Here is a 25,246-nt window from a genome sequence, read left to right as displayed (position 1 = left end):
TAACCACAGTACTATTGCCGATATCTCTGAAATTTGTTACCTACCATAAAGTGCATTTTTGATGTACAGAGTGTCTCAAATTCTACCAAATTTGCATTCCATTTTTCTTTTCATTGTATACCCATAAAAAAATCTATTTTATTCAAAATCAGCCTTCGGCGCTGATTCTAGAAGAAACGGCCTTTAAACATCTTTTTTGTTTATTAAATTCGGCTGAGGCATTTCGAAAATAGAGGCCGTTAAAAATTGCCAAAAATGTTGCTGTATCGATCTTTTCCGTGAGCAGATTAGATGAGGACATTAGCTGTCCAATGATACCAAACATCCAAAATAATTATTACCGTACTTTTCATAATAAATGTTTTGAGTTTTCTCCACAACGCATGCGTTTCTCATTAGAAAGCCAAGTTTGACTTTTTATGTACCCTTCAGCTGAAAAACTTACCTGCTGTAACAGGGAAAATTTTTATTCAGACATGTGTAGTAATTTTCCAGTAAATTAATGTGGTTACATCCCTGGTATACACTACAAAGTGGTCTCTTTGTGATTAAAACGGTACAATATAAAAAACCTGATAAAATATATTACTAAATAATTTCCAACAATTATATACAAAATATACCTTTACAAAAATATTAGATATATTATAAAAAAGTATTTAATTTATAACATTACACTAAATATTGCTGAGGTAACTACTAGTAGTTTATTTTTTTTTTGTATTTTTATTGACTTTTATATTCGGTGTAAAATAACATTTAAGTAATATCAATATATTTTTAGGTCTATTTCCTCAAGGTATCTACAACAAATGTTATGTTAGTAACAACCACTAGTTACATTACCTGATTGTCAAAAGTAACAAATGTCTGAGTGTTTTTGTATTATTCCAGTTGGTTTTTGCTTCACCACACTGTTTTAACTATACGCGGAGGGAATAAGCATGATTAGCGTTATATGTTGGGGTTATAACGAAATAGACCTTTTCAAAAACATTTTAAAATAGCAAAACATTAAAAAAATAGATGATTTTAACCTCCAAAAAGCTGGAGGACCATAATTTACTGTAAAGTTCTCTGCTCTAATTTAATTTGGTTTTTCAATTTGGCTAAGTTTAGGATGTCAAAACCTGAATAAATAGCTCGTTGTTAAACTTCTAATACCTAGTAACTTAACTAGCATAATGGAATGTAACTTTTTTTTAAATATTACACTGTGAAATAAATAATTTTTGTTTTAGTGTGACTTGACAATATTTTGGCTCAAAATTACTTTGAAAGGCAAAAGTTAGACTGTTTGTAATTAGGCACATGAAATCGAGAAGAATAAAATATTAAGTGGGTTTTCCTACACCATTAACACTACCGTAAGAACAATATTGAGATTGCAAACTCCTCCACATATCCAAGAGCTGAAAGTAAAATAACAGATTGTCGCAAATAAATAAAATTACATCAAACTTAACTTACCTCAAAGTGAGTTTTCGATTTCAAATCGACCAGCCCGGAAATAATCGATGGCAAAGTACCCAAATAGGCAAAAACCAGTTGAGTTTCCATATGTACGCAATACAAGCTGAAATCCGTCCTAAGATCTATACTGGAAATAATATTTTCCTGAGCAAGCATCTTAGCTTCCAGTTGTTCCACGCTTTCCGAGTCGATTCCTCTAATGGCGCCTTGTAGCTTCTTTTTCTTTAGCGCCAGCATTTTGGATAAAGCCACCTGGTGATCGTTGGCCAGACCTTTTTCTAAACGCTCGCACATTTCTTTATGAGCTACCAATATATCGTACAACAGTGCCAGTTTTTCGCAAATTGTTCTTTGCTCGTAATCCGCCCTTATTAGTACAGTTTGTGATATGTTATGCAGTTCACTAAAATTGTATTAATGTTCTTATTAATTCTAATGTTTTACCATATTTAGAGTAGCTTAGGATAAAACGGACTCGTAGAGAAGTTAAAAAGCAAATTAATGCGAATAACTAAAATAATGCTGTATTTTTTTAAACTGGTTGTAACGAAGTTACTAATTTTCATAGATAGTACATACCTATAATGGGCGCAACAAGAATTATCGATAACTTAAATTGAAAAAGAGAAGTGCACGCAGTGCCCGAGTGCATTTTCGGGGGTAATTGCACAAGTGCATAAAAATTACCGATAATTTTGCATGAAAAATTGTTATCTCTTAACTGCATGAGTTTATTTTCATATTTTTTTGGCGAAAGAGCCCGACACCGAAGGTGGAGGGCTTTTTTAGAAAAAAATATGAAAATGACCGAATGCAGTTTGCAAAGATAACAAGTTTGAACGCAGAATTATCAGGTCATTTTTAAGGCACGAATGTAATTTTGGGGAATATTTCCCGAATAAAGAAAATGTTTTGGTTTTGCTGCAACTATAGATTGCTCAATGGAGCTCAATGAGCAAGTTCCAAACCGTTTATTAATTTTTGTTGACATCGCGTTTGACATTTTTTGGTTATAAAAAGTCAAAAAAATGCGCATGGACAACAATTAGTGTACTAGCAATAGGCTCTACAACAATGCAGTCGTTATAGATACGTACAGTGCAATTATCGAAATGCAATTATCACTTTAGAATGCAATTATCGCTGTCATTCTGGTGAAAATGCACTGCTCATATGGGACATTTAACACATGAGGGAAATATTCAATTTAAGTCACATGAGTGCAAAGTTGTCAAAAATTTAAGATTGATATTTTTGTTGCACGAATTATATTTAGGAAGAGTAATTGTATTTTGTTTTGAGTAACCTACGTTTGTAATCATGAATATCATATTTATGCCTGACTATTATTGATAGTTGTCGGTTGAGTAATTTCAGTTACCATGAAAACGTTGCTATCAACAACTTTAGTAGTCAGTACAAACAATTTTCTAAAGTCAGAAATTTTACGATATTTATCAAATTTTATTTGTTTGTTTGTTTGCTCTTTAATTCAAATTACATTAAATACATAATATAACATGAAACAGCTATAACATGAATATATCTTAAAACCAGGTAGACTGTACAAAAGAGCAAAGCCAAACTGGAGATGAGGGGCCACAATACAGTTATACACTAACAGTCTGGTCTCCATAGACAATAGGTCCTAGGTCTTCCTACTCTCGAAATGTAGCCCACCTTTTTTGAAAATTTTCGAGTTATACAGTGTATTCCGCGAGGTAAGGGACAAAATTTTACTACGTGTTCTTTAGGTAAACTTGAGACAAAAACGTCCATAAACTTGAACAAAGATACTAAAAATCGTTAAATCTTGAATGTTAAATGATAAATCTTAAATGTTAAGTGAGCATAAACCCACCATCACTAAAGATCGTTTTGACGTTAGAAGTCTTTTATCCGGCTCACAAACTCAACACACAATACGTATTTAAATTATTTAATGCACTACAATCAAAGTTTTTCAGGATTTAAAAATGTTAAAAAAACAATTAAAACAATATCTGGTACAATTGGAGCCAGCTTTAGAATATTATTATGTAAACATTTGTAAATTTGTGTTGTGTGCAGCTCGTTTATGACGTCATATTTATTTAATATTTGTAAAACACTATTTAGAAACACAATTATTATTATACAACAAGACTATTGCATCGTTTATTTAAAAGACTCACCGTGATATTCCAGCAAAATTCCTCTGTACATGGCTCCAATTATCAATAAACTGTTGACTAGATCCAACATCCATCAAACTTATATTTTGCAACTGAGCTGAAATGTCATCCACGTCTCTAGCGGATCCATGGCTTTGTTCAACTAAAGATTCCACATCTTGTTTTAACCGGCCAATCACATTAACTAAATTTCTTATATTCTCTCGGCTTACGGCAATTTGACCATTGTCTGTGGGAAGCAACTCCTGAAATCAATCATTCAGCTTTGTACTTTTTAATAGCAAAATATCGCACCTTGGCGGTGGCAGCAATATCGGATGTCATGAACTCATCTGGAAGCTTTCTAAACGCATTTCTAATACGATGTTGTAAGTCCGAACCTTCGTCCGTTAAGAAAAACGTAATTATACTGTCATGACACATAACTGGATGTCTGCAAACTAGGGTTAACCATCTTTGCAACCCTCTAGTTCGTTCCTCTAAAAACTGGCTGTCATTTATAATAATCTTTTTTGGAGGTAAGCTGGGCACTAATCTGCAAATAATCCAGTCAATAAGCGTCTAAAATAGACTAATCCTCTATATCACCTATAAGGAAATCTATTCAAAAGTAGTTCATGTAAAGCTACAAAATCATTATATCTCCTGGTAACTTTATGTCCAAACCTTTTGGAAGTAACCAAATACTCTGAGTATTTCAAAAAAAGCCCTTTCTTTTCAGGCACCAACTGAACACTGACAGAATCAAGTTCAACAATTTTGTGGTAACTTTTGCTCACTGAAGGTAAATCCTCAATGAATAATTTTTGTTTCAAATTCACTATTGGAGTTAAATCTGCTATTTTTGGACATGGGTACTCTAAAACATTAATTCTACAACTACGTCATGTGATTACGTTTAGATCACATACCATCTCCGTTAAAGGTATCAAAAAGTTTTTCAGATAAACTTTTTCCTTGCTGAGCCCATGCGATTAGAGCTAAAGTTTTGTAAAAGTTGGTTCTGTTGACGACACCTTGAGTGTTTTTGTTTGGACCCACTAACTCCCAAATTACTTTTAATTGACCCGAATCCAAACTGCATTGGGACAAGAGTGCTTGATATACGTCTTTGTGTATCGGTTCTTCATTGTTTGAGCATGATTTATAAAGGTCCCTGTATAAAGCAGGAATTGCCGCTGAAAGAAAAATATTGTTAACAAACACCAGAAATATCTCAGATGTTTTTGGAATTAGATGCTATAAATGTGAAGTATTTTAAAGTGCAAAATGTTATTTATTGGCAAGAAATAAGCTTAAGCAATAATTATTTATAGTGCACCTTAATAAATGTGTGTTTTTTTATTGCACAAAGCCTAATGTTCTATGAAAGATATCGCAACTTCAGCTTGGAGAAGTCTATAAAAATTAACTGCTGACGTGAACACATCGCTATATTTCAAAGGATGGAGGAAGAAAAGAAGTTGTTTGTCGTAAATGTGGTTCTAAAATACCTGATACTCTGCTATGTGGTTATCTTGAATATAAAGCAAACCAGTTGAAGGGAGCAAAAGTTACTGTTTTTAAGAGTCTTTTAAAATACGGGTGTTGCCCAACTATGGTGGACACGTCAATGAAAGAGGGGCAGGGAAGGGCTTGAGTCATTTAAGTTTTAAGTGTTTTAATTGAGAACTACACAAATCACGCCAAAGTCACATAGGATGGGATTTCCTTCTACAAAAATATTTATGCCATTATCTAAATATACTACAATTCATTCCATGAATTTTATGTATAACCAATGCCAATTCATTGTACCTTTCTTTTCCCATGGAATTCCTCAGATAAATTTTCAATCTTCTTAGAGTTTTCAACCCAATAAAGAACCATAATGATATTTAAATTTCTGTACACAAAACAGTTGAAAATATGGAAATAAAAATAAATAATAAACTTGGCACATTAGTAAAATGTGTTTATCATTATTAACTTTGAAAATTTAAGTTTTCTATTCCTCTCCTTTTTGACAGAGTGAATTTTGAATTGACCTTACTTGGTTTCAAGATTCGTGGAAATGTTTACAATGTACCGGGTGATCAACTAAGATATAGAATGTCGGCTGTATCTAGTAAATTAAAAATGATACAGCCTTGAAACTAAAAAAATTACTAAGTAGTAGAACCACAATAAAAACCTCCAATAGGTGACGCCCTCTACAATTTACAAGAGAAATGAGAGCAGATTTGAATTTTTTACACCACACAACCCCCCTGAGCCAAATAATTATATTGTCATATTTAATCCTCAAGAACTTGTGCTAGCATTTTCCACACCTTTCAGGGACGCCCTGTACATAGGATTCCCAAATAAGAGAAACATGTACCATTAAAAATCACTGATCCAGATGAAGATGGAGAAAACTTTTGTAAGTGAAAGTGACATGTGTCAGTCTTCCAAACCGCTAGTAACGTAATTGGACAGTTAGTCACAAGATAACCAATTAGTCCTTCAAATGAAATGATCATGTGACCCACTGCCGCATGATATCACACTTGTTTTGACAGACACATGTTACATACAAAGTTTGCTGTCAATGGTGCAAAACTTGTCTAATTCATTGAATTTTGATGGTTTTCTCTTCTTACCCCAGGCCAGCCCATAATTTTAAAATAGTAAAAACCTTTGAAGTCAAAACTTTGACATTTGACTACTTTCAGTTATAATAGGGGTGGTTGGTTTGTTATTGTTTTCATAGAAGAGTTATTTGACCTAAATTAAACTATAGATCAAAAGTACTCACATTATGTAACAGATAATCTTGGACATACAACAGTACTAGAGATTTTGCACTGTTATACTATTTTTTGCATTTTTGTGGATAAATTAGTATTTCCTCAGACACTAGGGTGTTAATTGACAAATTAATTAAGAAATAACCAAACACATAAGGACATATGGTAGGACAACACAAACAATTTGCTTGATAAATGTATTAATAATCCCAAATTTTGATACCCTCCTGATGAGGCAGTACCTACCTATAATATCCAAACCAATTTTAATATCTTGGTTTACAATCTGTTAAATTATTTGATAAACTGGTACTGAGAACTTAGTTTAGAATAACCAAAATCACTGAGCAAAAAATATTTTAATAAATATTTACATTCATTTCCTTGACCAGAATAAAACTAATTAAATACTGTCCCTTTCTATCAAAAGCAACACACAAGCAAATTTTTGAAACAAAATTCTAGCAGGCAAACTAAAAAAATAAAACAAGAAATGCATACCTATGGCTAAGCATCTGGTGAACATAACTAAAATTTTTAGTTTTGTTTTGCAGAATTCCTAAAAGTACATTAATATGAGACATAACCTATATTAACCTGGATGATTTCAGATTCTGTGATGTTGTAGTATTGTATTTATTAATCATCATATGCATGCCAAATGATTAATCTAAAAATAACTTAAAATGGTGAAACCAGTAAGTGAAAATAATAATTATTGTGATAATCATATATTACTTAATGTAAAGCAAAAAAATCAAGTTATTTAACACTTACCAGAACTGAGGTTGGTGGTCATAATTCCAATTCTGCTAACATATTGGCAATAAGCAAGTCTACAGGACTATCAATTTCCATATCCTCATACTTAGGGATTTCCACTAATGCACAGCTAAAATGTAAATTAGCTATTTCAGATAATTGTTAATGGTTTTGTGTCACACACACATGAATTTTTAACTAACAATAATTAGAAACATACCAGAAAGCTAGGTAGTAAAGCAAATCTATCTAAACAGCAACAAAAAAGGTCAATGTTTAGTGTAAATCCCCCAGAACCAAGAATCACTTAATGCTTTGATTTTTTTAGTTCATAGATCTTTCAACTTGTTGTTCTTTTGAGTTATGATGTAATGTTAAAAACATTTCAGTAAGAAAAGAGAATGTAAAAGAATAATTGACTTTAGTTGTTTGATCTGCTGTATATTAAGAAAAGTACTTCAATACTTAAAATGCTTGTGAAATGAGCAGCATGAAATCGTTTTAATGGCATGAAAAGCGCGATAAACCAAAGAATGCACTTACCGTTATAAAAATAAAATTAGGTGCTTGAATATTGCATCATAAATAAACTACAACTACTTTTTCCAACTGATTTGATGAAATTCAGGCAGAAATATGATATGACAGACTCGATGCGGCAAAGTGGGCGTATTTAGATAATACGTACAATCGTTCCCCCAAGGCAAATAACTTTGATTCCAGTAACAACAATCTACATTAAAGAATTTTTAACTTTAGCAACAATCCCAAAATATTTGACAACAAAATATTGCGAAATAACCTCACTTTTGACGTGACGGGGCGTAATGACAGTTGACACTTCTTTCTGTCGTCTGTCAAACTACAACGGATAGGCGCTTTTCCAGTATACCGTATACTAATAACGCGAGCGCGATATCTCTATAGTTGTTTTAATAAAATTGCAAAATTGCTTTTCTCTTTAACTGACTTTGGAGCTTTACTAGTTTCCGAGTTTTTGGCACACAACTATTGAAACAAAGAAAAAGTGAACAAAATACAAAACGGTTGAGGGTAACTTTGTTAACAAACTCACAATTTATGAGGAAATATATAGAGTCGTTCAAAAGTTCAAAATGTAGAGATACAAGACAGGGTTTATGATAAAAGTATAATGCTCAATTCCTGGAAAACTCCATTTATTGATCCTTTCAAATAGTCCTCTTCTGCATCTATGCACTTACGGAGACGTGTCCGTCATGCCTATAAAAAGTACTCTGAAACTCCTCCACAGAAATGCCTGCCAAGAACGTGGTAACATGCGTTTGAATCTTTTCCACAAACTCCAATGCTTTCCTTTAGTTCTCTCTTCAGTGGGGGTAAGCCTGTAAGGGGGCTGGAAAACCACCGGAGTACTGCTTCAGGGCAGGAAGTTAGTTAGGATGAAGATCGTGTGAGTGGATGCATTGACGTGGTGAATTCGAGCTTTGTGGTCTAAAGCAGCAGCCCCAGTGGTTCCCCCAGCCTCCTTACAGTCCCGATTTGGAACAGAGAATTGAGCGGAAAGCATTGGGAGTCAGTAGAAAACATTCAAACGCATCTTGCAACGTTCATCTTGAAATCCTGCGGAGGAGTTTTAGGATGCCTTCCAGGCATGACAGATACGTCTCCTCAATAGGATCCATATTTTTTCAAGAAAATGCGCATTAATTTCATGATGCATATCTTTGAATTCTGATATCGTTTTTCCTGGCAAGAATAAGAGTAGTGTATTATTAACAAAGGTTTAGACAGAAGCTTTTATTGACCGTATGTTAAGATTTTAGTCAAGAGGAGGAAAGCGACAAGGGATTTAAGACATAAGGTCAATAAAAGCTGTCTAAACCGTGGATAATATAGCGTTTGTTCCACTATTAACCTTATTTTTGATAGTGCGTTTATTGAAAATTTAAACATTTAGGATAACAACAAAACAATAACATGAAGAGACAACCTAATTTATCTGCTCTGTCAAGTCAAGTATACCTATGTCTTAATAGATATTGACATTGTTATTTACCTAGGTCAACAATGACCATTAAGGTAGAGAAACCTAATTTCTCAAGTTACTAATCTGTCAATAATGGTATGTTTATTATGTTAATAGTGGAAAAAAAAATTATGTATATAAACAAACCGCGTATCATTTTAACCTTTCCTGTATGATTCTAATAGATATTGACATACTTATAAGGAACAGCATGCATAAATAAGTGCATTAAGTGTTAGTATATAGACATTTTGAGGTACCTAATACAAAAGTTAACCTGTTAGACTGGATGACTCCTTTAGTAATTAACTTCCTGGTGCTAAAGTAAAACATTCCATTTTCAACATACTGGTTTTGCATTTGTTGTCTTCTAGGTCGGTTTTGCGGATCGAAATTTATGGCAACAAGTTTTCCTTTATCATGTTTCCAGAATAATTTGGTGTTCCTACAAAACGTTTAAATAAATTATTATAATTAATACTTTTTTCAATTCTCCTATAATAACGCCGCTTGTGAAGTTATTATTTATTGGTATACTTTACCTAGAAACCGAAAAAACACAATCAAATCTTTGATCAATCAAAGCTTTGGCTTTCACTAAGTATTCCTTCTTAAGAAAAGGTGACGTGCATTGAACCAAACCCACTATATCCACATAAGGGTGATAGTATAGAAATTCACGAACTGCTGATAGTGAACTAGCTTCATCTGTTGCAGTTTCCTCACGTCTCCAATGAATATTCACTTTGCTACTAACTGTCAAGTTGTTAATTTATTTTGTTGGATGCTGTTGTTGTTAAATATACGCACACGTGGATTCTCGAGCTATTAACAAATGATCTGTAGACACCCACACAGAATCAAAATCAACTTGAACAATTTGCTCTAAAGCGCGCCTTAGAAGAGTTTGATTACCAACTTTTTGAATGTTTTTCAGATGGATTCCTTTTGAACCACCGCGAGCTAGTACCAAACAAGCTAAATGAGGGTTTTTTGAGAAAGGGTTTCTAAAAATGAGTAACAATTTACTGGAAACAACATGAATATTATATAGAGGGTGTTCCATTTAAAATAAACCATGCACCTTGATTACCCCAAGATGTGTCATGATTAAAAAAATCCTGATACATCACAATAAAAATTAGCAGAATTGTAAAAAAACTTACATTTTAAAATTATTACAGCAGAAAACAGCACTAACCGAAAGCAGAATAACAATAACATTAAGCCTACAGTGACGCATTGCTTCAGGGTAAAGTGTTAACAAAATGAATCAAAAGTTATTACTGGTTGCACTCAGTTTGGATGCAAAACGGAAGCCGAATTATCTCATTAAAGTGAATAATGGGCCAAAATCCTGAAGCACATTTTTTGATGACTGACAAACTGTAATAAATAAGCGCACGATGTTGGTATAATTTACATTGTGTTTTTTAACATTTTCGTGCATGTTTGAAACGCATTTTTAACAAGAAAATCAATTATTATAGCTTCATGTTTGAAGCGTCGTAATCCTATATGTTTGTCTCATGTGTTTTTAGCAGTTTCCCTCCATTCCTCTCTATCTGACGTGCTTCTAATGCTGTGCTGGAAAGATTTTCCTGTAAACTGCTTCACCTGGTCCAGCCATCCCTCTACGTTCCCTCTACTTTCCCTTGGACATAAGTTTTTCGAGATTGTCATCTTTCCTCCTGCTGACATATTCAAAATACTTGAGATCAGTTTTTTGATTTTAGTTGACAATCTCACTTGGATGTTAAGTTCTTCGAGTATGGATACGTTGGTTCTCCAGACTCATATTTCAAATGCATAACTTGGCGATGTCTGTGGCTTTTAAGGTCCAGGATTCTGCTGCATTTGGAAAAACGAGGGTGGTTTACTAATCTGCATTTTGTTGTGGCTGTTGAATTTGGTCATGGCCGTTTTGGTAAGGGCTATCTTTCTTCTGATTTCTTGACTTGATCCGCCATTTCTGCTGATGTGGGCACCTATATGGGTTATTTCCTTCAGTGGTTCTCGACGTCTTGAAATAATATACCTTAAAATTAACTTTTTGACTCTTCTCTTCTGCAGCTCAGTGAGTGAGGTCTTGAAGACCCATTCACGTATATGAATTTCTCTGTAAAATATCGAATATACAGAGCGAGTCAATTATATTAGCAAGACTCCGGCATTCGATAGGGCAGCTTACTCTAATTTAAAAATGTCATAAACATATGTCGGTAATCGCTTTCTTTTTGGGATACAGGGTATCAAAGTTTTGATTTTTTTTTAGTATTTGCTACACAGCTTCTACAGTTTTTGAGATGATTTAATAAATTTGACCATAAGTTATCCTTCATACATTTTTCATGGTCTAGAACATTGTTTTGACACTTTATTGTAGGTTTAGTCATTTATACGTAAAACGTAAAAAAATAAAGTGTTTATAATAATTACTTTTAAAAATTAATGTGGTTACACTGTAACACGTTTACAAACCAATCAAACCATCATTAATTTTCCTTCACATCAATATTTATACACCTTGAGGGTGTTGCCCTTGGGAACGCTAAACACCCTAAATAAAATAGTAACCCTATTAAATTGATTGTCAGTTGTATTCACTATTCAGTCAATCAGAGTAGAGGCAGAACTCAAAATGGATTGGCCAAGCAAAAATATACCTCCTGGAGGAATTCTGCATCCTGCAAAAGCTCAATATAGCCCGGAAACGCATAATTTTCTTAAAGGTACAAGTTTCCTTCTTTCTAAATAGGCTAAAATATGTGATAGCAATTACACCGCAGTCCTAATGGAGGAAAGTAAACTCTCTATGATGCAACGAAAGAAAATTAACTATTTCCTAAGAAATGGAGAACCTCTACCAAAACCGAATGGCAATGCCAAACGTGGACACCGTAAAATTCCGGAAGTAACAATCCGGCCAGGATCTTCAAAAAGACGTTCCAGAAACGATATTATTTCATCAGGGGCATATGAAAGGGACATTTTTCGGGTAAAAACATCTTAATAATAGTAAAATAATATATTTAATAAATCTACGTTTTTTTTAAGCCGACTTACCCTACTGTAGACAGAGAGCGCGAAAAAGAGAGACTGGCCAACAAAATGGCATATAACGGAGATATTGAAGTCACGAAAGACAAATTGATCAAGAAGATTGAAAAGGAGGAAGTCAAAGTGGAACCGAACAGGTTCGATCAACGTAAGTTAACATTGTTTTTTTTTAAGAATATAAATGAAGAAATAATTATTTATCACAGTTGTACAAGAAATAAAAGAAAGAGAAGAATGGCTGAGAGAAATGCAGGAATTGGGACAAGGCGAAAAGTACAGACTGATCATAGAGCAGCAGATTCAACACAAAGTTAGAGAAATGAATCGTTTGAAAACCGAAAACGACCCCTTGCCCGCAAAAAGTTAATACCCTGTATAATATTCAAAATAATAATTATTCCATGATGTGGTAACAAATTTGTTTTTTTTAATTCTATATCTGTCCTTTGATTCAAACGATGCAGAATCATTATCACCAACGGCTTTTAATTATGTTCTGATATTTAGATTCTTATAATGCTCTTGCTCTGTATTTGAAATTCAACTTTATGGACTAAAAATGCATTTTATTCATTTTTGGTGTCGTTTGTACCAAAACACCGTTTATTGTGTTTTTTAGATTTTAGGCCACAATCTTAATGAAGAAAATAGATATTTTCTGTTCAAGATATATAAAGAAAATATCCCGATTGTTTAGTCATCATTTAGCTACTTTTTTATGAAAAATCTCATGCCATCAATCAATTTTCAAGACAAAAACGCTAAAAATAAGGGTCAAATATAATAAAAACTGATTTAGCCGGCTAATTGCAGTAATTTTAGTCAATTTTGAAGTCCAAAACGTTCGAAAACAGTATAATTTTATGAAAAATTACTTACTGAACTATTCTGCGGTCACTCTAGTCAATTTTCAAGTTTTTGGCAGCTATGCAATGTCGTCGCCTAAAAAATTTTTTTTTCTGGTAATTTAGTAGGTAGGTACTTGGAAAAATATGGGAAACAACTTTTTTCTTTTTTGCTCTAGATATATTTAACCGCAAAAAAAGTTAGTAAAAAACATACTTATTTGGTACACCATATACGAAAAAGTAATAGTCTAGTATAGTCTCTCTTCTGCTTACAGCAAACCACGTTCTTAATAGCACATATTGTAAGGGAAAAACTGTATTAAGTTTATATTTTGAACCTTAAATTCCACTATGAAAGACGCCCTCATTGTTGTGAGATAATTGGTAACGTAAAAGCTTAAAAAAAAATTCAAAAAGCTAAAAATGGGTGTATAATTTATAAAAAGTTTCACGTAAATCCTGGAGCAAACCATATACTGTAAAGTTGAAATCGCTAAAATGCTAAAGAGAAATAAAAAAAAACTTAAAAAAAAGAATTTCTTGCGCTCTAATTGCGCCACTTTTTCCTAATTTAACCATGCAACTTCATATCTCTTGCGGTTTCGGAAATTCCTATATGCAATGCATCCTTATCTTGGACACCTTATATCAAGAAAAAACATTCAACAGTTCAGTCATAACTTTTACAATTATTATTGCTTTTTAAACTCCATAAGAAAAACCTAGACTAGTCAACTTTTATAACCTAATCCTATCCTAGAACATATCAAAAAAAGGTAAATTCAGGATTATTATACCCAACAAGAGAAGCAAGTTTATTTAGATTTAATGACACAATGGTTGCACAACGTAATAACACATGAACCATACGTATTAAAACGTCATCAATATCTATTCTTTGATATCAATCAGTGACAGTACAAATGAGTCACTATAACATCAGCATGACTTCAGTCTCTCTTTTAGTATTCTATGTATTGTCAGTTTTGATTATCAACCAAACTCGCAGTTCATCAAATTTGTTAAACAACATTGAAGACATGGTAAAAGCTCCAGATTATAAATTTTTAATAAAGTCGCTTCGAATGAGCCACTACAGAAACGCCATAGTTCTGGTAAATACTCAGTTAAAAGGAGCTGCTGATTTTTTACGAAACAATTTCAGTTCTTTTATGTTTTCCTCTCAAATGCCCATACGAATTATGAATGGACATGTAGAAGAATTTAGAGACAAAAGTAGCAAACTAGAATACGTGCATATATTTGTGGAAGAGTTTCAGGACATTTTAAAAACTTTGGACACATTTGTGCAACGCCCTCAAGTGGCCTATAGTTTACCAAAGTATTTCATTTACGTGACCAGTTCAAACCAACCAGCTATTAAAACTTTAAAGAGCACAATGCAACTGATATGGATTAATATGCGCATCTTGCACTACGTTATTGTATTTACCCAACACAAGGATGCTGCTTTTTCCTACAATCCCTTTAGAAAGGAATTGAAAATTGTAACCCAAAAGCAAACCAGGATATTATTTTCAACAAAAGTCACCGACTTAAATGGTTATAAAATCAAATTATCTGTTGTCGTGGGTGAACCTGCTGAAGGAGAGGTCATAGACAACAAATGCGTCAAAGGAAACTTATGTATCTTGGTTAACTGCTTTTTACGTTATTTAAATGCCACTTATGAGATGCCAATTTTGGATGGTGGAATTGAGAAGCTTTACAGAAGTTCCAAACAAGCTTTGAAAAACCGTGAGATTGATTTATCCGTAGCATCTCACTGGCTTCTTGAAGAATACCTTATGTATTCAGCATTCCCTATTCAGCAATCGGCGGTAGTAGGTCTAGTGCGTAAATCAAGACCCAAACCTCTATTCAGCAGTGTTTTTTCATTTTTTGACATTTACGTTTGGGTTTTAATTGTATTCTCTAATATCTTCTTTACTCTTCTACTCAATAGTGGTTTATTCCTCTACTTGAAAAATTACATAAGTGCAGGCCAAAAACTGTCAACTCTTAACATTATCCTTCTCAGTCACTATGTGTTCGAAATAGTGTTTGAAACCGCTTTCCAAGGAGCTGTAATCACAGCTCTTACTACACCAGTATTTGACAAAAACATCGACACTGTGCAAGATTTAGTAGAAAGTGGTTTACCTCTCTATGGGGAGGACGACTGGAGGAGTTTAGTCACGGAAAAGCTCGAACTCAAACAGATGTCATACATTGACGTAGGAAGGAGTCTTTGGGCTATGAAAACCGACAAAGTCTATTTGTCCACAGATTATTGGGCAGAACTTCAGCTGTTAAACAAGACCGTAGACGGTACTTATTATTCCCAGTTCTATCATATAATAAAAGAACCCTTAGGAATGGGAAAAATAACTTTTTTGTTAGCTCGAAATTATCCGTTTCAACAGACTTTCAATGACATTGTAATGAAAATGCATGATCACGGCTTGTTCCTGTGGTTTGGTAAACGAAGGTTTAATTTTAAAGACGAACGCCTTTTCCAGAAGTTAAGTTTTAAAAATATTTACGGCGCCTTTTTACTGTTAGTAGTGGGACTTGGTATGGCAACCTTAATATTCTTCATTGAATTAGTGTGGTTTTATTAAGATTAGTATAATATAAAGCGGTAAACAATAACAGTATTCTCTTACAACAAATTATAAAAATAGCAGTTGTATGTAAAGTTAGTAATAAATATGCTAAGCAGTGGCAACTTCTCTTAATGGACCATCTAAGTAGACTGCTAGAGCCTGAGCTTTCTGTTTCAGCATTCCAAATCCAACAGTATTTTTAGCGTAAAGGCAAAGTAAAACGTTGGCAACCTGAGTGATTGCTATCCGTCCTTCCTGAAACTCCATCAAAACGACTTGTGGTTGGTCTTCTCGGAGAGCATTTTTTCCTGCAGAGAAAAACAACTTTGATGTCTAAAAACTCAGCATCGTGAGAACATTGATGTAAATTTAATGATCTGTTCTTATAAACAAGTGTAGGTATAGTGTTATTTTATTTGAAATTGTTGCAATTCTCATACTACTTTATTTACTTTTTGGCTAGCACATGATAAAAGCTGACAAGGGTTAGGACGAAATGTTGCGGTTTTGGAACAGTTTAACTCTTTAAGAAAGTTTCATTTCCAAATTATAAAAACCCACGTGAAATGTTCCACGTCTCCACCCAGTGAGCAAGCAAGGACCAATGACGCTAAAATACGGCTAGAAGACGTTATTTAAGTCTGAATCTATAGTTTCGTCACCTTAACGTTTTATGGTCGCCTCTGACTGTAAAATTTTCAGTAAAAACTACATTAAGAAGAAAGGTCCTAATACGTCTTATAACGTTATAGGTATAGCCCTGTGTAACGTTACCGACTTTTTCCCTGTGTGGTCGTATTGGAAACTCATCAACGTTTCATTATGAACGAGTTTACGTCACAATTGCTGTGACATTCAGCCGTTCAAAGTCATATGTCATTTTGTCACGTAATTTGGACGCTTTGAGGCGTAATTTTGCTAACTGGGCAATGTCTTATTCCACAAGATTTTATATTATACTTCCCCCAGGCCAAAAGCAAATCATATCCAGAACATATAGATAGCCTTATAAGTTCTTTTGGACTTCTTGATGATAACACATCAAAACATACACACACAAAAAAAAATATTTTGGGGTTTTCAAGTGCCGCAAATACATCTTTGCATTGCAGTTGACAGCATTTTCTTTACAATTTCAAAGTTTGACAAGAGAATTTTGCGAGTTTCATTCAATTTTGCATCAGGCAATTCACGACCTTGCCATGTAAAACGTATTTATCGCATCCAACGAAACTGAACGCAATTTGATTGCAGATCATTTTTATATCGATGAGTGGACGCCAAATACATTGATTTGCTGGTTTTTTGCTCCTCTTTCTGAGTGCCGTCGTCAAGTGATTGTTCTGTATTTGTCAAGTAAAAAACGTCGCGGTGATATTTGGGTTAAAGTGTGAATTGACAGTTTTAGTTTGGACTATCTATCTATCTATCTCCCATTTGGTAAGCGCGTCTTTCCCACTACAACCCTGAAATTGAAAACACCTTCTGGCCAAACAAACCTGTCCTTGAGGTTAAAGAAGTCAGTCTTAGCGATCAACCAATTGTACCACTTTAAATTTTATATTACTTATGTAATTAATTTAATATTTTTTTTCCGATTCAAGTTTGCCACTTTGTAAGTGATCTTGTTTCATAATTTAATAGCTTTAGCACTTATTGAATACCTCTGAACTCAATTACCAGCCTGAAATTCAGTGGCGGCCACTTTGGTGTCCTGAGGACTAAATAATAGAAGTTTGAAACTTTGGAAATTGGTAAGGAACAGCTGAAATCGGTTTGGCACTGGGCAAGTTCTTTTTTTGTTTTCCTCTTAAATTTAATTTTCTTGGCAACCTTAAATTGTCAACTTTTTGAATCTAAACTTCAATCTGCTATTTGTAATTTCTCAACTTAATTTTAGTTTTCAAATTCATACCATCACTTTTCTAAAACCTTTGTAAATTATTATAAATTTTATCAAGAGTACATATTGTACCCAGCCAACCTGTGTGACAGTACCCTGCCAGGAGTTTTAATACATTTTTTTTTGTTTTTTGTTTTGTTGTTATTGATTGGCGCAAAATCATCTTAAAAAAAGTATTTTTTACAAGTCTAACAGCTCAAATCAATTCCATTTCTTCTACAAGTTTAATAAAATTTTAAGATTTCAATAATATTAAAAATTATATGAATGAATGAGCTGAATTGATGAGAAATGGTAATTGACTTGACTTAATCTACTTATCCGACTCATAACAATTTATATGTTTTTTAATTTTTTTATTCAATTTATAGGTGTTTCTTACCATTCTTCTCGTATTTGTTCCAAATATTACTGGCGATGGCGGCAGTAACTCTGGCATCTTTATCACCATATCCACTATAGGCCAGAAGTAGACCTTCCTGGTTAACCAGCCTGTAAAAATAATAGTTATTTCTTTGTGCAAAAAAAAATAAATTATTACTCTGCAATATCTTATTTTAAAAATCTTTGTTGCAATAGTCCTTTCAATCTTTTATCAAGACATTTAAAAGCTTTTTTAGAAGACCCTATTTTTTAGTATCTACTCAGTAGTTGTAATAAAAATAAATTATTTAGCTCTGTTTGTAGAAAAGAAAAAATATTGTATGTATTGGGAGCTGAAACAATAAGCAAAGTTAGTTTTTTTCATTCAAACTTTAACACCCTGTATTCCTCTAACACAGGATTTTTTGACTATAGTTTATATGTATTTATGTAGCTATAGCAAACTAGCATTATTTTTTAATGTAGAAAACCTTCTTAAAATTTAAGTACAATTTTGAACACCCTGTATGATCCTTTAGAATCTCAAATCACACTCACAACTCAAAATTGAATTTTTGCTCAATCAAAAATCCAACTCTTTGGTGGAATAAAGAACAAGTGTATCCTCTATTAAGAAAGATGATTTTTTTTTAGTTCCTGTTTCTAGTATTTGCAGTGCAAAATAATTTTCAGAAGCATCAATTATTTATGATGAAGATAAAAGCAGATTAATGCCAAAAAAAGCTGAAAAAGTGCTATTGTTCTTCCTCTTGAAGTGCCATCTTTGTTCTAAAACTTGGCTATCATCAAAGCTATGTGTATTTTTGATACTGCAAATCTAAACCGTTGACAGTTGTTGCAATTGTACCATTCTATCATTCTTCTGTCTATGAATCCTTTGTCCATTCATTCACCACAATATGCTTTGAATGAATTTCAAGCCTTGATATGAAATGTTTCTGTCTTCATTTTTCCAAAATATAATATTTGGTTGTAAATATTCTCATTACTATACTATTATTCAAACTATAAGCTTTTGTTATTTTTTAATCCTTAGTTTAACCATGTTTTTATTCAGTACTTTAAACAGGTAAATCTGTGGTTACTGTAGGAAAGTTTGTTTTATTGTTTGGCATTAAAAAAACTTTTCTATTAAACGGTATTATTGAAATATTTGAAATACTAAATGATCTGACTGAATTATTATTGGAAGTCATGCTAATCCATGCAGTATTCAGCTGAACTAAAGAAATCTGCTCCCTCTAGTTTTTGCTCTTTTATTACATTTTGATTGTTAATCTTATAAAATTTGTAATCTCTATTTATTTTGAGCATACCTCCAAGACAGTCTGGTAATGGCAAACATACCATCAATGGTTATCAGATAAAATAAAGTTTTGAATAGAATGAACAAACAGCTTTTTTCTCCAGTTCCTATTCTGATTTTCTTGTCATTTCTTAAAAGCATTAACACATTAACTTTGATTTCTAAAAAAACATAAAGTATTATGATTTAATATTTAATTTCAGTACTAGCACCATGTTCAAAAATTATGTAGGTACCTATCTAAAAAAATTGCTTTTATCATAAAAACAAAGTACTTAAAGGGGATTTTGTTGTACTTACAAGGTGTTTTCTACTCCTCCAGTATTTGCTTGACTGAGAACTTGAGTTAAAACTTTAGGCTTCAACATTTCAAAATAATGTAAAAACTGTCTTTAATACATTTTACTATTGAAAACAATAATATAAATACAAAATGTACTGTACTTGTTTACAAATAAATTTGTTTTGACTTTTTGACAGCTATAATAATTTGACATTAAGCTAATTCCATATTCCTTGTTGATGTCTACTAATCATACAGACCTTTCTTGGTTCATACGTCATCTGTTGTCGTAAAAAATCGTCTGTATCGTCGCTCTTAAATAAATCTTTCTACTTTCTTTCTACACTTAAATAATAATAATAAATAAACAGTGCCTTTACAATAACAAGATGCATTTATTTTTTATGTTTCAATAAAACGAAATTAACGAGAACCCACAGATGACGTCACGTAATAAACTGAGATTTCACATGTTTCTGCTTTGTAATTGCAACACCCAACTGTCATTACATTTGATTTCTGACAGCAATGGCAATCAGCTGTTTCGTGGTTTGGTTTGGATATAAAAAATCGAGAAAAAACTATATCTAAAAATGCCTGACAAAAATGTTACTGCAGGCTTAAAAACTCAAGTTGATAATTACGTCAAAATACGCCTAAAGTTTGATAAGTTTCGTATTTAAAAGTTGTTGGTTGTCACTTGTCAAAACTATGTTTATTTCTTTTTAACCGTATCGTAAGGTGCTCGCTACTTCAATTACGAGAGAGACAACGCCATCATTCAAAGCAAAACGATTATAGGAATAGAATCACTTGTCATTATCCGCCTTCTCTCGTTTGTTATATTTGACGTTCATTATTTTTAACGTTTAGGATTTGGCCGGTCAGTGACCAATCTATGTTCCTGCGTGTTAAATGCTTTTTCGTGGGGCTGTATATCGTCTAAACTTGGATCCGGTGTTCCATAACAGTTTTGTGTTTTTGTGATTTGTTTAGTGTCTAATGTTAGTTACTGGATAATTTCTAATAGGTAAATATTAACATAAAATCCTATCATAAAGTTAGGAATGTTACCTGGCTTGTTTTGGTTTCTACAGGCGTTGCCCAAATAATCAAAACAATACCAGCTTTTTAAAAGTACAGTAGTATTCGGTATTGTTTTGGATTATTTGTGGTCTTAAAAATGATTCTGTGCCTCTAAATTGTCAGCAGTTTTTGATGTAATGCATTTTCTTGTAGGATTTTCCAAGACAAAAAATGTTCAAGTTTATAAAAGGAAAACCCCACCAAACTGCTGAAAGGCATAAATTGCAAAAAGAACTATTTTCCTACAGAAGGGTGAGTGATTCATCTATGTTTCCTATTATTCATCAATAACTTTACTAGATAAATAGATAAGAGAGATTAGAAAGGGTGAGATAAAACTAAACATAAAACTGCACAACATTCATACCAAATAACTATATCTGTTGTAGGTACCTGTCTATAACTATAAATTATAATAATAATAATTCCGAATTCCTAATCTTTTATTCCTATCTTATCAAAGTAAACACAGTTTGACTAGTTGTAGGTATACTTAACAGGTGTTAACTTGTAAATTTGGTATCATTAGTTGCCTATAGGTACTATTCTTGAATATTATATATTATGAATTTCTGATGCTGATACAGGCAAAACTCTATCTAGGAAATATCAGTCACAACATAACTGCTTATTTATGATTGCCATATGCATATACAGTTTATATAATTTTATTTTTTTGCTTTTCATAAACTAATATGATTTCCAATAATTGGTGTCATTATTCTTAGCACATGTCACATAGGTGGTCACATAGTATTGAAGCATAGTGGGTATGTAACTTGACTAACTTGACTTGTACATACAAAGTTTACTTACAGTGGGTAGCACCTGTTTAATTGCACATTAAAAGATGTGATTTGTGACAGGTCAGATGCAAAATGTCAAATCAAAACTTTAGTTTAGGGTCTCATTTAGAGTGTCATCAATTAAATCCAAAATTAAAAATTCTAAAATTATTTTGTGCTAGGTACTACTTTAAAGTGAACTTTCAAGAAAAAGAAAGAAGACACACATCATTAGTAGTAACAAGACTTTTGGTTGAATACAAATTGATTATAACCCTGATAATAACTGAAAGTAATTAGGGGAGCCCCTTGGGAATTTGGGGAGCATTCACTGCCTTAAGGATTTGAGCGGATTTTAGTGTACTTGTGAATTTATATAAAAATTAGTATCAACAGTAGTAACAAGATTTTCTGTTGATTGCAAAGTTATTAAAACTCTGAGAAAAAGTAAAAGTGTATTTCAGGGGGGCCCTCTGCCACTGCTTTAAAGATTGATTTGATTGAGTGTACTTGTGACAGTAGGTACAAATTACTGAGCAAATTACGGGGATGATGATGGTGTGGTAGGAAAGTAGGATGATTCAAAGTTTGGTCCAGAAGGTTAGGGGGTAATTGGATGGAGTCCTCACCTATCTTGAGACTTATTTGAGGACTTATCCATGTATGGAAAGTTTTATTAAAGTATTCTTTTTTCTTTGTGAGTTTATTAACATGATTATTGGAATCTCTGCAAGAAGCCCTATGTTGTTGCTATAGCACCACTTCACAGTTTTTCCAAAAAAGTTATATAAATATAATAGGTTCAGGTCCAAGTCCAAATATTTGATTGCACAACACAACACATAATATTAGGGAGAGCCTAATCTCTGGTCAGATTTTTTCACCTCAAAAATTATGTGAATTTTTTCTATAGGCAATTCCTGCAATAGAAAATTTCTCATATTACTTTATTGATAACGTTACCATCCTTAGCTAGCTTATTCAAGAGCTTATTAATCATAAATGTGCACAAATCTTAAGGTTGTCTTTCACTTTTTTATCTCATTCTTTAGGGATTACAGACCAGGACAGATTACAGATGAATTATAGACTTTAGTGTATTTCAATGGATGAAATTTGAGTTTACACAAAATCTTTTGTTGAACTTAAGGGTTTCTCTGGGAACAAAGTATTAATCTAGGGTGGTCTGGGATGGTCCTTTTTTCTTGAGAGAGAAATATATTGGGAATACCTGGAGCAAGACCTGGAGAGTAAAACTTTGGTTTTGAACCCATATTACACTGAAGGCCTATTTCATGAACATATTTTTAAGTATGCAGGGTAACCCAACAAAGTGTGACATAATACAACTAAAATAAATAGGAAAGTTTTGATAATGTGGTCTTGAACTTGGCAACATAGTAAAGTCAGCATGTAGCCAGTATATTTTTTAATTTTTGAATAGTTCTGAGGATTTTAAGTAGGGTGAATGTATCATAACCTATATCCATATTCAATTGTTTTCGAGTTATTGACCTTTGAAAAATTAAATTTTTACAATTTGGATTGTCATAGCTCCTAAACAGATTGAGATAGAGCAATATAGTATGTTCCTATCTTAACTTTTTATGGTCTATTGCAGGGTAATATTGTAAAGCTTGGCTGGTATCATTTTTTTACTGATTCAAAGTGTTTGACAGGGGCAAAATTAGAAATGTGTCCCAGTGATAGACCTTAACAAGTTAAGATAAGAACATGACAGCCGTTTGGCTCTATCTCAATCGGTTTAGGAGCTATGGCATTCCAAATTGTAAAAATTTAATTTTTTTAAACATTATTAACTCAATAACAATTGAATCTAGGTTATAACCAGGGTTATGATAAATGAAACCAACAAAATGTAATAACCCAGGGTGTTTCATTTAAAATAAGCAAGTTGGTACCTACTTCTGGTATTCTGGTACCTATTAATTAATTAACCAGTACTTAAGAGTTTTATTTAGGAACTATTTAGTATTTTTTGATGCCTACTGTCAGTGGAAATTACCTGATGGCAACCATTTTTTTATGGTCAAGATTAGCTTCAATTGGTCTACTTCATATGTCACAGGTAAAATTGACTGTGATTAGTCTATTGGTCACTGTTAGGTTAGGTTAAGTTCCATATCCATTCATCTAGTGGCAAAGTCTTACTTATCCACTCTTTAAGGGATTAACCCTTGGATTAACCAATATTTAATGAATCTTCTGAGGCTGAGATGAAAGTATTTACAAATACTGAGGAATTCAATACCTATAAAACTTTACCAGTATTCATTAAGTTTGTTCTGGCGAATTAATGGATTCAAGATTTAAGTCTGTCATTAAAGTGAAACAAAAAAAAAACACCAATTTAATTCAAACCTCGATTCCTCGCTCGATTCAAACTAAAAACTTTTTAAATCTGAAAAATATTAAAAGTCCGAATTTATTTTGTGAGAAGGCAACGTTTTCCCACGGACTTCAGAAGTATTTTTGAAACAGTAATCCTTGTATTCCTTTTGTAAACAGAAGTACCATTCCACCGGATACAGAAAAATCCTAAAATAAAGTACTGACCATGGAATGTAAGCTATTTATGAAAAACTGGTTGCACAGGTAATAAATAATTTCGATCCGTCCCTTACGTGTAAGTTATAGATAAAGATCTTATCACTGGTTAGAAGTGTCCAAACTTGGATCAACCAAAACAGGAAGAGGACTTTGGCTGATAATAAATTATTTGTCTGGTACCTAGACAAAGAAACTCCCCAGAAATGATAATATGTATATTTAGTAAATACCTACTTATCCTGATAATGTAGGTAATTATTATTAACGGCGTTTTGATCAAAAAATGAATACTCATCACATGACTCAATAACATGGCTGATTAAATAAAAGGTAATTTAAACCACTTAATGTTAGTGTAGCAGGGCCTGGGGGTAATTGACCTCCCGAAAGACTTTAATTTTAATCGGTCTGAATAATCTATACCAAGCGCTTTAAATTCCGTTCGATAGAGAGATAGCCGTGTTTGAAAACAAAAGCAAATCAAACCGGAAGATTATCTAGGTAATCGACCAATCGCGGGACAGCATTTCGCGTCGGCATCAAGAAAACTTTTTGAAGAACCGTTACAACCGCGAGGTTACTCATAGACACAAAGAGGAGTGTACCTACCGGTTGGTATTCTCGGCCTAAAGCTGTTTATGAAATGAGAAGGGCGTATCAGCTAGTATCGAAGCGCGAACCAAACATTCATATTATTTAAATTCCTGAGAATTGTAAAATTCTTGACTATTTGCCTCAAATTAAAAACCACAAATCACAGATTGCATTATTAAATAAATCGAGTTCTTGAGAAAACATGTAATGACAAAATAACGGAATCAGAATTGTAACGTAATTGCAATTTACCCACACTAATTACCTCACCTTACACATTATAAAAATAATTAAGTCATTCAAACTTCCTTTTACAGTAGCCGGATTTCTATAAATAGGCTCAAAAGCATGTCCGGAAGTGTCGCAGGTACTACACATACCAGTAAAGCTCTCAAAGGCACCTTTACGAATTTATGATGAATGAATCTTTCAGAAAGATGGCTCCAATTCAATTAACGTTAGGAATAAAGCCTTGTAAATAGTGGACAAAATACTGTAACAACCTTACTTTCAATAAACATAGGGTTTTGATAAAGCAAAATGGTTTGCACTGAGACAATGCCCAATTTCATCGAAATTACAGCGGTTAACCTATTCCCCAGGCTATTACTATAAACTATTCACTATTT

At 32.9% G+C, this 25,246-nt stretch overlaps 5 protein-coding genes across 9 annotated transcripts in view; 2 read left to right on the top strand and 3 right to left on the bottom strand.

Annotated features, from left to right (window-relative positions):
• Positions 1-564: 564 nt before the first annotated feature.
• On the bottom strand, positions 565-9,587 carry LOC145739286 (sorting nexin-8-like). 5 transcript variants are annotated; one of them, XM_081994794.1, is made up of 8 exons: positions 9,466-9,587; positions 7,196-7,310; positions 4,559-4,825; positions 4,236-4,506; positions 3,942-4,182; positions 3,648-3,892; positions 1,471-1,876; positions 565-1,412 (listed from the first exon to the last, which is right to left on the bottom strand). In XM_081994794.1, exons 2-8 carry the CDS (start codon positions 7,215-7,217, stop codon positions 1,335-1,337), a joined length of 1,530 nt encoding a protein of 509 aa, XP_081850920.1. In that variant the 5' UTR covers positions 7,218-7,310; positions 9,466-9,587; the 3' UTR covers positions 565-1,334. The 5 variants fall into 5 exon arrangements, with proteins under 5 accessions (XP_081850920.1, XP_081850918.1, XP_081850921.1 ...); XM_081994792.1 differs by lacking the exon at positions 9,466-9,587 and adding an exon at positions 7,724-7,983; XM_081994795.1 differs by lacking the exon at positions 9,466-9,587 and adding an exon at positions 7,869-7,963.
• Csas (CMP-sialic acid synthase) lies at positions 8,400-10,999 on the bottom strand. Its single transcript, XM_081992903.1, has 5 exons — positions 10,938-10,999; positions 9,999-10,195; positions 9,731-9,944; positions 9,466-9,633; positions 8,400-8,577 (listed from the first exon to the last, which is right to left on the bottom strand). Exons 1-5 carry the CDS (start codon positions 10,997-10,999, stop codon positions 8,400-8,402), a joined length of 819 nt encoding a protein of 272 aa, XP_081849029.1.
• Positions 11,000-11,759: 760 nt separating this feature from the next.
• LOC145739362 (UPF0193 protein EVG1 homolog) lies at positions 11,760-12,665 on the top strand. Its single transcript, XM_081994811.1, has 4 exons — positions 11,760-11,920; positions 11,978-12,186; positions 12,246-12,396; positions 12,455-12,665. The coding sequence occupies exons 1-4, from the start codon at positions 11,830-11,832 to the stop codon at positions 12,613-12,615; spliced, it is 612 nt and encodes a 203-aa protein (XP_081850937.1). The 5' UTR covers positions 11,760-11,829; the 3' UTR covers positions 12,616-12,665.
• Positions 12,666-15,690: 3,025 nt separating this feature from the next.
• Positions 15,691-19,785, bottom strand: Lamtor2 (Late endosomal/lysosomal adaptor, MAPK and MTOR activator 2). The gene is made up of 3 exons (XM_081995783.1): positions 19,599-19,785; positions 17,991-18,100; positions 15,691-16,013 (listed from the first exon to the last, which is right to left on the bottom strand). Exons 1-3 carry the CDS (start codon positions 19,664-19,666, stop codon positions 15,814-15,816), a joined length of 378 nt encoding a protein of 125 aa, XP_081851909.1. The 5' UTR covers positions 19,667-19,785; the 3' UTR covers positions 15,691-15,813.
• A 606-nt stretch (positions 19,786-20,391) lies between these two features.
• The window catches only part of l(2)gl (LLGL domain-containing protein l(2)gl), a 33,630-nt gene continuing 28,775 nt past the window's right edge, over positions 20,392-25,246 (top strand). Inside the window, exons 1-2 of the mRNA XM_081995781.1 lie at positions 20,392-20,611; positions 20,821-20,919. Coding sequence (XP_081851907.1) covers positions 20,839-20,919 — 81 coding nt within the window. The 5' untranslated portion in view covers positions 20,392-20,611; positions 20,821-20,838. The remainder of the gene's footprint in view (positions 20,612-20,820; positions 20,920-25,246) is intronic.

This window comes from Ips typographus, linkage group LG1 (assembly GCF_016097725.1).
Source record: "Ips typographus isolate SLU linkage group LG1, UJ_Ityp_2.0, whole genome shotgun sequence".
NCBI classification, from domain to species: domain Eukaryota; kingdom Metazoa; phylum Arthropoda; class Insecta; order Coleoptera; family Curculionidae; genus Ips; species Ips typographus.
This window is presented reverse-complemented; position numbering and strand designations above follow the sequence as displayed.